General features: G+C 48.3%; 1 protein-coding gene across 1 annotated transcript in view; it reads right to left on the bottom strand.

Moving 5' to 3' along the window:
* Cdhr3 (cadherin related family member 3) overlaps nucleotides 1-14,419 on the bottom strand; it is a 62,843-nt gene that overhangs the window by 3,994 nt on the left and 44,430 nt on the right. The window contains exons 11-17 of the mRNA XM_057782855.1: nucleotides 14,312-14,410; nucleotides 11,827-12,053; nucleotides 9,051-9,222; nucleotides 6,735-6,985; nucleotides 4,114-4,289; nucleotides 2,048-2,061; nucleotides 719-750 (exon numbers count right to left, since the gene is read on the bottom strand). Of these exons, the coding sequence (XP_057638838.1) occupies nucleotides 719-750; nucleotides 2,048-2,061; nucleotides 4,114-4,289; nucleotides 6,735-6,985; nucleotides 9,051-9,222; nucleotides 11,827-12,053; nucleotides 14,312-14,410 (971 nt within the window). The remainder of the gene's footprint in view (nucleotides 1-718; nucleotides 751-2,047; nucleotides 2,062-4,113; nucleotides 4,290-6,734; nucleotides 6,986-9,050; nucleotides 9,223-11,826; nucleotides 12,054-14,311; nucleotides 14,411-14,419) is intronic.

Raw genomic sequence — 14,419 nt, 5'->3', positions numbered from 1 at the left:
TCTCAGCTACTGCCCCAGTGTTAATGATTGCTTGCCTGCTGCCATGCTCCCCACCGTGATGGTCATGGACTTGAATTTTCTGAAACTGTGAGCCTCAGATAAACCCCTTGAAGTTGCCTTGGTGTTGTATCATGGTGATAGTGAAGTAAGACGGTGAGGATGTGGTTCTAGCCAGGATGAGCACTTCACATAGGGAGACATCTGGTTGTTTTCAAAAGATTTCCCCAGCCATTGTCTTAGGGTGGATGTCCTCCTTCCCATTTCATGGCAAGGAATCTCAGGCTCCCAAACGCTTGGGTGTCCTCAGGATTATGTGGCTAAGGGGTAGGTAGCACCAAACCCAGATGCAAGTTGTGCATTGTCTCTATCACTCCCTTGCAAGGTTGTGGAAAAGCCAAGAAAAATTAAATCCTGCGGAATGCTGCAGCACCAGCTCTGCCTTTAACTCTGCTCCCCCAGTGCACGCTTGTGGAGAGCTGGAAGGGATAATAAACACCACTACTCAATATTTATGAAACCCAGAGCAAATGCATCTGCAGACATGCTCAGTGAGGGAAGGAATCCTATCAGGAGCTGGCCATGCAGTGAGCTGTGTCAGATGCATGAGCCTCTCCCAGAAGGCAGCAATGCAGCTCCAGAGCCTGGGCTCTGTGTGTGGCAGAGACAGGACGCCACCACCCAGCACCCAGGCGAGGTTCCTGTGGCTGACCACACTCACCACCACGGCCTCCTTCTTCACAGTCTTCCTGTCTGCAGGGAAGAGAACAGGACAGCATTGCAGCCTCTTAGATGCTGCCCGACCTAAAGTCCCACCCCACAGTGGACTCCCGGCAGGCTTTGATTTCAGCCTTATGGACAACACAGCAAAGGACTTTTCCCCCTGCAGACCTGTTTGATGATGGGGCTTTCAGTTTTCTTAGAAAACTACACACTTATGCACAGCACACGGTTTAATTTTTAAAATGTTTTCCCGGATTATTAATACCGGTTCTTGGAAGTTAGCTCCCAAATGGATTTAGAGATAAGAAAAAAAGATTTTGTGTTCGTAACAAGGGATTTTTGACATTAATTCCCTATATCCTGGTTAAAAAGTAACTGAGTTTGGGGCTGGAGAGACGGCTCAGTGGTAAGAGCATGTGTTGCTTATGCAAAGGACCCAGGTTTAATTCCAAGCACCTGCATGGTAGCTCACAACCATCCATTACTTCAGTTCCAGCGACTCCGATGTCCTTTTCTGGCCTCTGAGGGCATTGAGCATGCACACAGGGCACCTATGCATATGCAGGGCAACCGTCACACATAGTAACAGAACAAATCTGTTTAAAAAGAACAGTATTGGAGGTAATCTATGACGTTTCTATAGAGATGCTTCTTTCCGTGTGATCAATAAATCTGAACCCTGCTATTTATGCTTTGTGCATATAACATACCTCCATGGGCAGAGTGACCTAAGCAAACATTGCTTAAAATGCACGGAATTTCCAGTGTTAAGTCCTATCTCTCCCCATAGATTGGAGTAGCCTTAAGGTGACAACTCTTGGCCAGGATTGGAAAGAGACAGATCTCTCCTTGGACCTGAGGCTCTCAGTAGATCTTGCTCAATTTAGCAATTAATTAGTTGGACCTAATGAATTTTCTGGGAAAAAATGATCAAATCCTTTACAGTCTGAGAATAAAGTGTCACTGCTCCTTCAGAAGTGGCACTTGTTCAAAACAGAGAGCTCACAGTTCTTGGGAGCTGTCAGTCTGTCTGCAGGCAGTAGTCAGGAAGTGCTAGGTATGTGTAGCACATGGAGAGTCCCTACTGTGGATGGACTGGTTTCCATGGAGATGCATCTAGACCACTAAACTGAGTTGAGTAGATGCACATGTGCAGAAAACAGGCAAGGCCAAATGAGTGGGTACCCTGTGCCCTGACCTTCCCTGCTCCAGCATAGATGCCCTCTGCTTCCTCATTCCCCGACTAAACCCAAATTTAAGCCTTTTACGGTATAACACAGCAAGCATTGAACAGCAAACAAACCAAGAGAGCATGCAGTGTACATACCTTCCTTCTTTGTCCTGTGGGGAAAGGATGGGCATTAGTTGACTGAAGCGTATTCCACACAAATGTGCACACGTGGTAACACAGACTCTGTTCACATGTAACACAGGGACTGGGTTCCCGGAGATTCAGGGACTACGGCTTGAAAATAAGCTGGGGATGGGGCCAAAAGTTTTGACTACTAGCCCTGCTCTAAACCGCAGTTTGGCCAGTGATAGCCTGGAATTATAGAGGTCTAGGAGTTTGAAGGTATTGTTTCATACACCTCCAGGGAATACGACGACTCCAAGGGAGGCAGAACCAGCCCAGGGGACCACAAGCTCTTTCTTTCTTCTCCCCAGTAGCCTTGGGAGCAGAGAACTTGGCTCACAGCAGGGAGGTTGGAGGGCAACAATTAACTGCCGTTTCCTGTAACATGGAAGAGCTGGACTGGGTCTCTAATGTCCTTCTCCTACAACCTTGGATTCAGTGATTCTAATTTTATTCCTCACTATTTGATACGTGTTGGATGTCACATGGTACAACTAACAACTCTGGGCCTGAGTCTGAATTTCTAGCTGTTTTCTCTTGTAGGTTGGGCCATGCTGAAAACTTGATTTAGAATCTGAGTAGGAACAACCAGGTTCAAGATACGTATTTACCATTTTACCATTTAGTTATAATTTGCATGTAACTTGTAGTGCTTACCTCTCGAGTGGTAAGAGATTTGGCTTTTTTTTTTCTTTTTAGTTTTCTGAAGCAGGGTTTCTCTGTGTAGCCTTGGCTATCCTGGAACTCGCTCTGCAACTCTGTAGACCAGGCTGGCCTCTAACTCACAGGGATCTACCTACCTCTGCCTCCTGAGTGCTGGGATTAGAGGCCTGTGCCTCCACCATCTGGCTTACATCCTTTAAGAGTATCCACCTAAATCTCAATGAGACACCATCATCCTTAGGTGCTTAAATATGACACCTTTAGAAACAGGGTGGTTTTTTTTTTTCTATTTTTCTCAAAGTCAATTTGTAACACAAACAAAGATGTCTCTATAAATTTCAGCAGATGCTCAAGGATTTCTTGCCTGAAATCTAGGTTGTCAAGAGTACAAATTTCTCCCAGTAAATACGGTGGAATGCGATACGCATCTTTAAGCTAAAGTGTTTCTTTTATGTCATCTTGCACACTGACACTCAACATTACTTGATGGTTATAGTTATTATTCAAATAGTCTTAAGAGGCATTGGAATCTAACCACTCATCCCTTTTTGTTGCTGAGAGGTCCTGAAAGTCAGTGCATCCAGCTCCCAGGATGTTTGGTCATCCAGTTAAATTTGGGGTCTAGAATGCTGAGCTCCCTGGGTCTCCACTCTGAAGTTAACACTGCGACAAATTTAAAAACACCTTTACTGGGGTCAGGAACACTACCCAGCGCTCTCTCTGTTTAACTTGTTGGTTGGCTTTACAGAGAAGGTCACTGATGTCAAGAGAGTTCTCCTGTGCCCAAATTCGGGTGCCCAGAGAGCGACAGAGCACAGGTTTGAACCCGAAACCTGAGCAGTGCCCAAAACCAGGTTCACAACTGTTAAGCTCTGGCTATGAGAATGAACCTAGTCCGAGAGGTCGGCGACACACAGGAGTGCGAGCAGGGAGGAGAAACCTGGCATGCCAACAGCGTGTTTCCAAGAGGGTGGGGGATGAGGTCTAATGTCACTGGTACCCAAAGCTTAATTTCCCAATCTGCTTTTCGTTGTTGCTGTTTCCTTGAATTTCATGCCTGCTCATAGGTACCCCTCCAAGGAGAGCACGCTATATTTATTCCACTGCTAGGCACAATGGGGCTTTATCCAGGGCAAGGTCACTAGGAGGGTGACACTCTACTTTCTCCAGATCCCACCGGGGCCAGGGTAAATTGCCAGAGGAAGTCACAGAGCCAGCCATTGTCCTGGCCCCACAGGTTACAGTGTGGGTACCCCAGGCCCAAGAGCAGCTGGAATTCCTTCCCGTCATCTCCTAGTCTCTCCTTGAAGCCTGGTACCCTGCTCCGTACAACAAACAAACGAACAAGGAGAGCCCCCCAGCCCACCAGAACTTACAGGTGTTTCTTGTCCTTCCTGGAGGAGCAATGTCTGTAGACAGCTTTGGCCAGCAGGACCATCAGGGACCCCAGCAGCCCCACAAGCACCACGGCGCCCAGAGTGATGATGAACGGCACGTACCATGCTGACGAAGAGTAAGTGTTTTCCCTGAGGATCTGGTAGGTGATCCTGGGCTTAAGGACAGAGGGGGAGAGTGAGCAGGGTGGGAGCATCTTTGACACATTTAGCATCCTGGGTGCGATGTTTAGGTTGCTCGGCTCCTGTCCTGCAATGGCGGACATTTGTGTGCTCATAGTTCCTGCTACTCCCTCCCCTTGTTTACCTTCCTTCCATTGGATCAAACCCCAGAACAATTAGTGAACTACAGATCAGTTCCTGACTTCAGCGCACTGACTGTCTCTTTCCCCTCTTCAGAGCTGCAATGGTCCACTAGCTACTTCTCAGCTACAGCTCAGCACAATCCAGGGACTAATTTAGCCATTGTCTCTCGCTGGGAAGGCAGGAGCCATGAAAGCTGTTTTTTTTTTTTGTTTGTTTGTTTTGTTTTTTGTTTCTAACACCTTGTAGGCTTTTCAGTGTTCACTCGACACAGCTGCCACTGCCAGATGAGTGGGCTCTGATCACAGGGAGACTAAGTTCTGCTTCCTAGAGTGGGAGACAGATAACAAACAAGTCCTAGAGATCTCAGAATTGGAAATGTCACGGTGGGTTACGCTGTAAACCTAAGAGACTGAGCAATTTCTTCCTAAGGATAAGTCTGCCAGCTCATCCCGTAGAGAAAGTCCCTAGGGTTTGTTATGGTTTGAGTGTGATACTCCCCAGGGTCAATGACAAAAGGAGTGTACTGCCAAGCCTGATGACCTAGTGTTGGTGCCTAGACCCCATCTGGTGCAAGGGTGACACAGACGCATACAGGTTGTCCTCTGACTTCCATAGGTGAGCTGTGGCACACATGTGGGGCATATACACACACATGCATGCGCACACACATACACACATGCACACACACATACACACAGAGAGACACATGCACACACACATGCATGCACACATATATACACACATACACACAGAGACAAATGCACGCACATGCATACACACAGGCACACACACACCACACACATGCATGCACACACACACTCCCCAAACAAACTAATGGCCAACTAAAAATCTCAAAAGGAGAGTCGGGAGAGACGGATAGTTGTTAAGAGCCCTCACCGCTTTGAAGAGGGGCCCAGGTTTGGTTCCCAGCACCCACATCAGGCCTCCTCTGGCCTTGGCGGGCATCTGCATTTGTGTGGTGCACACGTGGACATGGAGGCGTATACACATGAGCACATATAAAACATCCAGGAAGCTTTAGTTGGATAACTTAAAAACGAAACCCACAGGCTCATGTGTTGTTGCTCCCCCATGATGGTGGCACTATTTTGGGAGCTTCTGGAAAATCGAGGCACTGAGGCCTAGCTACAAGATCACTGAGCGTGCCTGGTTATTCTTGGCTTGTGGTCCCCTCCCACCTCTCTGTTTCTTGTAAGTCATGACATGAGGGGCCTCCTCCACCACATTCAAATGCACAGAGCAAGACAGCAAAGTCTTCTGAGTCTTTGTTCTCCCTAAGTTGTTCTGTCTGGTGTTCTGGTCACTGCTACGCAAAAGAAATCTCTGTGTTGTCCTGAAATTTGCTCTGTAGACCAGGTTACCCTCAAACTCTTAGAGACTTTCCTGTCTCTGCCGCCTGAGTGCTGGGATTAAAGGTGTGTGCCACCCACCGCCACCCAGCTCACTGGGGTCCACTGACTGCAGTAACAGAGGGGTGAACATCACAGTGATTAGCAAGACCCTGAGAGGAAGATGACCACCTCATTCATAGGTAGTTTTTTGTGAGGAGAGGGATGTTTGAGGAGGTGGGGAGGAGAAGAGGGGGAAGTACACCTTTTTTGCAATGATGTTCCTCTTCACCCTCCAGTGTCCCTCCCTGCCCTGCTCTCCCTCAGCCTCTGCCCTTCTCTCCCTCAGCCTCTGCCCTGCTCTCCTTCAGTCTCCCTGCCCTGCTCTCCCTCAGCCTCTGCCCTGCTCTCCTTCAGTCTCCCTGCCCTGCTCTCCCTCAGTCTCTGCCCTGCTCTCCCTCAGCCCCTCTGCCCTGCTCTCCCTCAACCCCTCTGCCCTCCTCTCCCTCAGCCCCCTGCCCTCCTCTCCCTCAACCCCTCTGCCCTCCTCTCCCGTAGCCCCTCTGCCCTGCTCTTCCTCAGCCTCTGCCCTGCTCTCCCTCAGCCTCCCTGCCCTCCTCTCCCTCACCATAGGCCCTTAGCCTATGGTCTGAAATATTGGAAACTATGAGCTAAAACCTTTTGCAATTGGAGTTGCTGACCAAAGGTGTTTTCCTACAGTGAAATGGTCTTTACCACAATGGTCACTGCTTGCTCTACTACAGCCCACACTGACATGCTCCTCTCTAGTGTGAGAGGTCAGCGACTCTACGCGTCCAAGCTCTTACACAGATTTCCATCTACTAATCAAGTGTCATTCCAAACAAATGCCCCACACTTCGGGGTCAAGGGTTCCATTGCTATAAACGCCTAGGCTATGGTTGGAGATTACAGGTCTCCGACCCTTACCCTGGGTACTGTGGTGACGATCGAGGTCGGGGGAGGAGTGACTTTAACACTGAGTGTCACTGTCCCTGTTTCTACAAAAGCCTCTGCTTTTGTCCTGCCAGACAGCAAGTTGTCATCAGTAATGTAGATGAGCAGCTTGTAGTCCCAGATCTCATCGAGGCCACCAGCATAGTCGAAGGGGGACGCCAGCAGCAGGCTTGTGATGTTCGAGCCAGCACTGGGAGAGAGGGTGAAATGGCTGTTGACATTGCCTAGTGAGATTTGACCCAAGAGAGTTGGTCAAAGAGAGAAAAAGAGATAAAATAAAGGTAAGAAGAAAACACATTTGTTTTATTTCTTCTAATGTTCACACTTTATTTTTTATGTAACTGGGTTGGAGCTGTGATATCCTACAAGTGAGGACATACTGGAAAGAGAATCCTAGCATCCCTGTCTAGGGCCACCAGGGAGAGAGTTAGGCATCCTGGTACATCCTGAGGACCCAGCACCCCTGTCTAGGGCCACCAGGGAGAGAGTTAGGCATCCTGGTACATCCTGATCATCTGGCAGCTGATATTTATTTAATGGTGATGTAGGCACATGTAGATGTCTGCTGAGGCCAGTGCGTCTAGAGTGAGCTGCACCCCAACCATGGGCCAGGTTCACCCTATGCCTTTTGTGGAGCTATTTGGCATCACTGGTGACAGGGAATCTCGAAGTCCCCTAAAGGAAGGCACCTCCTGAAATTGCAAGGACTTCAGGACCAGGTCCTTGGGAATTCTCCCCATCTGCCTTCTACAGACACACACACACACATACACACAGACACATAGACAGAGACACACACACAGACACAGAGACACACACACACAGACACACACAGACATACAGACATACCACAGATACACATGGACACATAAACAGAGACACACACACACAGACACAGAGACACACACACACAGACACACACAGACACAGACACACCCAAATACACACAGACACACACATAGAGACACACAGACACATAGACAGAGACACACACACAGACACAGACACACCCAGATACACACAGACACAGAGACACACACACAGACACAGAGACACACAGATACACACAGACACACACATAGAGACACACAGACACACAGACACATAGACAGAGACACACACACAGACACAGAGACACACACACAGAGAGACACACACAGACACACACAGATACACATAGACACACACATAGAGACACACAGACACATAGACAGAGACACACAGACACAACAGAAATACACACAGACACACACAGAGATATACACATACACACACAGATACAGACGCACACACAAACACACACACAGAGACAGACACACAGACACACACATAGAGACACACAGACAGAGACAGACAGACAGACAGACAGACACACACACACACACACACAGAGCTGTTGGGGCCCACTACTTGACGCTCCAGGCTCCTGGGGCAGGGAGGCTGGGAGCCCGACTGTGACTCTTGCTTGTCCTCTGCTGTCTCCACACTCACTGCTGACTGAGAAGCAGCAAATGGAGCAGATGATGCAGTTTTTATGCCCTCAGCAGCAAAGGGCTCCGAAGGTCCTCGGGACTCTCAGTATGGATTATTTCCGCTCTCAGCGGCTGTGGTCTCCAGGCAGCGTCTGCCCCTGGGTTTTGTGGCACGGTGGTTCAGAGGCTTCCCACTGCTCTGCCAGACTCAGCAGGCGGCCGAGATGGATTTTCAGGTTTTCCTGTGGAATTGCTCTGCGTGTTTGGGTTTAAATCTCTGGCCCCAGCACCTCATTAGATGAGCTATTCTGGTTTTGTTTCCATTGAGAGGTGCTCTTTTCCCCTCCTTCCCACAACGGCACATTTTTAAAGGAAGGAGATGAACGGAGCAGGAGACTATTCCCGAGGACACGTTTCAAAATGCATTTAATCTATTCTTATCCTGAGAGAGGCCTGGGATTCCCTTCCCCCATGACAGGTTCTTCAGGAGAAGAGGTGGTGAGGAGATGAACTAAAATAAATTTTAAAAATTACACTCATGATTTTCTGGGAATTTGGGGAGAGTAATCCATTAGAAGGATTTATACTTCCTGGGGCCTTGGAAGAGCCACATGGGCGTAAGTCTGATTGTGGGGTTTTCTGGGAGAACTAGGTGGGGCAGAGAAGCAGACAGAGCACCGGGAAACACCGGGACCCTGGTATTCCTCGGCCCTCCTTCCTCACACACCCACGCTGTGCCCACATCAGTTTAGGAGCCACAACCCACTGTCCCGTCCCTCCCTGAATGGCCCAGAACTGTTGATACCAAGTACAATACCTGAGCCTATGGAGTATCGGAAAGATCTGGGGCTAGAATCAAGGTCGGTACACGTCAACTTGAAATTCTGAATGTTTGTGCCAACTTTCAGATCCACTGGGATGGCCATGAAGTAAAAATTGGGGGTACATATTGGCTTTTCATCATTTTCTCCAAGGATGTTTACGGTAACCTAGAAGAGCCGGAAGGTAGTTAAAATGTTCCTACATTATTCAGTGTGTGTGTGTGTGCTGTGTGTGCGCGCGAGCGCATGCGCGCGCTGTGTAAGCAGCTTGTGGTTGCCAGTTCTTTCCTTTCACCGTGGGGGTTCCAGGGGTCAAACCCAAGTGTTCAGGTTTGGCAGCAAGTCCCTTTACCTACCGAGCCATGCTGTTGGCCTCAGACAGTTACTCTTAAGAGCTAAAGTATAGTGAGCACTCACTGTGTGGGATTCACAATCTGCATGAATTCGCTGATCTAGCCTTGTGTGTGAGTGAGAATGTGATAGTTCCCGTCCACAGATGAGAGACAGCAGGTGATTGACACAGCCCCTACTTAGGGGCAGGCTAAGCTTTCAGGGTCCTTCTGTCTCACTCCAAACCCTGTTCATTGCTGTTAGCGTCTCTGTTGTGTGCACTCATGTGCGGATGTATGTGTGTACATGTAAGTGCAGACATGCAAATATCATTCTTCAACATACATGCTCCCAAAGACCACAATGGCCATGGGCTTAGGGGAACACATCTATTTACTTAGGCACTGTGCCCTGGGAACCCGAAACTAGTTTCTCATTTTTGTGTCCTTCACAATGGTTCTCAAGCCTGGATCCACTTCCTTGGGCCCACTTGGGGGGCCCAGGCACTTTCTGTTATGTTCCTCAGCTGACGATACCAGGCAGACAGGTCTAAGACACAAGGCAGTGGAGCTGAAGCCCTGGTTTTGCCAGGTTCACCTGTAGCCTGGGCGGTTATAGCCACTCTCAGCTGACTCTCCCCAAGCTAGGCCAGCAACCCATTGCCTGGTGAACCGACTGGGATTCCTGCCAGTGCAGGCTCTCTCGGTGTCAGTCCTGGAAGAGACCTGCATGCTTATTTTGGCTCGTCACCCTTCCTAAAGGCTTATGAAATTTGAGTCTTATTCATTCTGCTTTGGAAATTTAGGGATTTCAGCTATTTCTGAGACCGGGAATAGACTGAAATGTTCACTCTCATTAGCTCCCAGAGTGGAGTCCATTATTTTTCTCTTAAAAAAAAATGAAAGAAGAAAAAAAATACAACCTAACAAACACCACAATTATCTCCAACTCTCCTGGCCAACAATCCGGAACCTCGTGCATCGCTGAGAGCTTCATCCCATTAATTCAGAGCAAGTCGCTAGAGGAAGCGAACGACTTGGGCACTGGTTTATCATGTGACTTCCTGCAGAACTAGGGTCATAGAGATAAGCCTTGCCCAGAGCATGGGTAAGAAATGAATTCATTCTCCTCCTTGCACGCCAGTTGCTGTCCCTACCAAGCAGCTGCCAGTCAAGCCGCTTCCCTCAAGCCTTTTCGCTTCACTAATGGATCTTCATGGCTGTCATGCAGCCCTTGGGTCCTCCCCACATTCACCCGCAGACCCACCAGACCCTCAGCGGGAGGCTTGTGTGCAGCGCGGGGCCCCTGAGAAACGTGCCGGGTGTGGTATGGAAACTCAGGTCCCACAGACTGTGCACTGAGAATCAGCATTCAGTGAGAGTCTCAGCATGGAACACTGAGCTGCAACGTAGCATCAGGCATCTGCAAAAAGACCTGGGTCCCTCACAGGTCCATGTGCCAAAGGCTTGTGCCCAGTCTGACACCGCCGTGGAGTGCGGGACCTATGGGAGGTCTCGAAAGCACTATGGGACCCTGGCCTGTCTTCTCCTTGCTTTTTGACTCCCCATATCTGAGTGAGCATTGTCTAAAACACATATTACTGCCAGGCAGTGGTGGCTTTTGTTTTTGTTGTTTGTTTGTTTTGGGATGGGGGGATGTTTCTGTAGCTTTGGAGCCTGTCCTGGAACTAGCTCGCATAGACCAATTGGCCTTGAACTCACAAAGATTTGCCTGCCTCTGCCTCCTGAGTATTGGCATTAAAGGCACTCACCACCACCGCCTGGCTGGCACAGGCCTTTTTCCCCGCAAAGGCAGAGACAGGTGGATCTCTGAGTTCAAGGCCAGCCTGCTACACAGAGTGAGTTCTGGGGCAGTCAGGGCAATTACACAGAGAACCCCTGTCTCAATAAACCAAACCAAGCAAACAAACAACCCCCAAAACCCCAAGAACCAGGAGTCAGGGTCCCACTTTTTACTTCCTTGGTAGCCAGAGTCAGCGATTGTACCACCATGGCACAAGGTTGAGTCACAACATCCTGTAATATCTGCCCCATCTGGTGAGCACGGGGGTGGGGCAGAAACAGGCAACACTGCTTTGGGAAGAGATTAAAAGCTATAAAACCAACCCATCTTGGCAGCTTGCCATTTACCACCAACCAACCCATAGAAGACAAAGATTTACAGGGCACCAGGAGGGTATTTGTCCCACAAGGTGGCTTTGTGGGTTCAGCAGACACGCCAGCGTCTTGCCATCGGTATTAGTACTTCTCTCGGTCACTCACAGATGTGAGCTTCAAAGAAAGCTGTGATCTTTATGTCCTGGGAACCACTCCTTCATCGCCCCATCTTGCTGTAGCCACATGCTGAGCGCGCCAGGGCCAGCCTGAGCCAACCAGCTAGGGCAGGGGCGGGAGATGGAGAGACCCAACAGCCCCAACTCACAGTAGCTGAGCTTGTGTCCTCGCCGTTGGTGGCCTCGACTGTGAGAGTGTAGACTGAAGTGGTTTCGTGGTCAGCTTTAGTTACTAGTTGGAGTTCCCCTGTCTTGGGATTAATCCAAAATACGCTTGGGTGCCGGAGGCTGGCCCCTCCGCTGGATATGGAATACAGCACGCTCCTCTGGGGGAAGTCTGCGTCAGTCGCTCGCACGCGCCCAACGCGGGTTCTAGCTGCAGGAATAAAAAATGATTAATACCGACTTGAGGGGGAGGCATCTTACTGCCGTAGCCAGACTTTTGGAGGCTTCCTAGTTGTCAGAAGCCTGTATATCTTAAATATTCAATTCTATTACATTCAAGTAATGCAAAATAGCACCCAGCGAGTAAGTGGGCCAGTAGTCCAAGCCAGGCTCGAGGTGGGAGAGGGAATTCACACCCTAGAAGCTCAAAGGCACCCATTACATCACCCCCATAAATGATGAGACCCAGCACGCATATCCCCACACCCAACTTTCAGCAATAGTGCTATCTAAAAGTCTCTTGCATTTTTCAAATTTTCTATAATGAGCTCACACTGGGGCTGGAGACGTGGCTCAGTGGTCAACAGCACCTGTTGCTCTTTCAGGGGACACGGATTTGATTTTCAGCACCCACATGGTGGTTTGCAGCCATTTGTAGCTACAGTTTGAGGAGATCTGACGTCCTCTTCTGGCCTCTGCAGGCACAGGACACTCACACAATATACATATACACATACATGCATACAGCCAAAACATTCATAGACATAAAATATAAATAAATAAATATTAAAAAAGAATATAGCAATTGATGAATACTGAGTATAGATATTTAAATTCTGCTATTTCTGCTTATCTTACAAGTGCTGGTAGGGCTGTTAGGGTTCTGGGTAGCTTGTTTTGCAGAAGTCCTTTCCCATAAATTCTGCTCCTGTGAGTCAGAGACCTTGTCGCTCAGCTTTACAGGCCAGCACCAAGTGTGTGACCCAGGGAAGACGGCCAAACCACAGTACTGAGGCCAGGGGATATGTGAAGTGTTTGGTCCTGTTGGTCTGTATGTAAGCAATATGTAAGAAGCTAACCGTGTTCCTTGCAGGGAGCTAACAGTGCTTCCTGTAAGGAGCTAACTGTGTTCCCTGCAAGGAGCTAACTGTGCTCCCTATAAGGAGTTAACTGCTTCCTGAAAGGAGCAAACTGTGCTCACTGTATGGAGCTAACAACTGTACTCCCTGTAAAGCACTAACTGTGTTCTTTGTAAAGAGGTAACACTGTGCTCCCTGTAAGGCACTAACTGTGCTCCCTGTAAGGCACTAACTGTGCTCCCCGGACCATCTTCTCATGTTTTGTTTTGAAACTGACATCAGAAAACAGAGACAGTCACGAGAATAAAATAGGTAAGAATAATGGGGGTGGGTGCTCTGATTTGATTTGGTTTTTTATTATAGAAGAAATACTATGATCTCAAGGTACATGGCTGGGGAGGACCTATTAGATCTGACAGCATATGCCAGATAACAGAAAAATAACTCTTTGTACCTTCAAGTCAGGAGAGATGAGGAGAAACTGAAGCAGGGACCAGGAACGCTCTCGTACTCTCTCATGTTCTCAGTTTCTATATCTATCATCTATCTATCCATCCATCATCTATCTATCTATCCATCCATCATCTATCTATCTATCTATCTATCTATCTATCTATCTACCTACTTATCTACCAGCTACTTACCTATCATACCCTCCGTGTGTGAGTGTGTTTTCAGACAGGGTCTCACGTGGTCCAGACTGACCCTGCACTTGCTATACCATAGCAGATGGGTCTGAACTACTGTTTCTCATTCCTTCACCTACCAAGTGCTAGGATTACAGGCATGTACCACCATGTCAGTCATGGGAATCTTTTCTTAATGGAAGAATAGATCATAAAAATCAAAATATCATTATAAAGGCAGAAAATAAGACTGCCAGAGAACTCAAGAAGAGGATGATGCTCTGTTGTGTCTTTAAAGAAAGGAACTAGAGGAAGTGGGGAGTCTTTTTACTACCTGAAAATTCCAACTCTCTGAGCAAGTCAGTCAAAAATCACAGAGGAGACCAAGAAGAAATGTCATCTACAACATGGAAGATTAGCAGAAAGCCAGGCAGACAGCAAGGAGCAATCCGGGCATTCAGAGAAATGCAGTTTAATCAGGTTTTCAGGAACCATGACTAACCTGGAGGTCTCTGTACTAGCAAGAGCAATTCAAGAAAGAGAGAGAGAATAGAGCAAGAGACAGTAGGGAGAAAGAGGGAAGAAAAGAGGGAGGGAGGGGGGGGAGGGAGGTAAGCAAGCAAGCAAGGAAGGATGGAATCACACAAATCATCAAAGAACGTATGAAAACCTTCTGGTGGTCTCCCAAGAGCTATGCACCTGTAGAGACTGAAGTCAGATAAAGCCTGGCAAGATGCTGTGACTGTGATTTAGCCTTTACCCACCTGGCCTTGTTTCTGACACATCAAACACATATGATGGTCTATCAAAGGTGAGAGGAAATTCATTTTCTGGGCTTGTTAGAATGAAAATGTAGATGTTATCTAAAAAAG

Source organism: Chionomys nivalis, chromosome 10 (genome assembly GCF_950005125.1).
Source record: "Chionomys nivalis chromosome 10, mChiNiv1.1, whole genome shotgun sequence".
In the NCBI taxonomy this organism is placed as follows: Eukaryota; Metazoa; Chordata; class Mammalia; order Rodentia; family Cricetidae; genus Chionomys; species Chionomys nivalis.
This window is presented reverse-complemented; position numbering and strand designations above follow the sequence as displayed.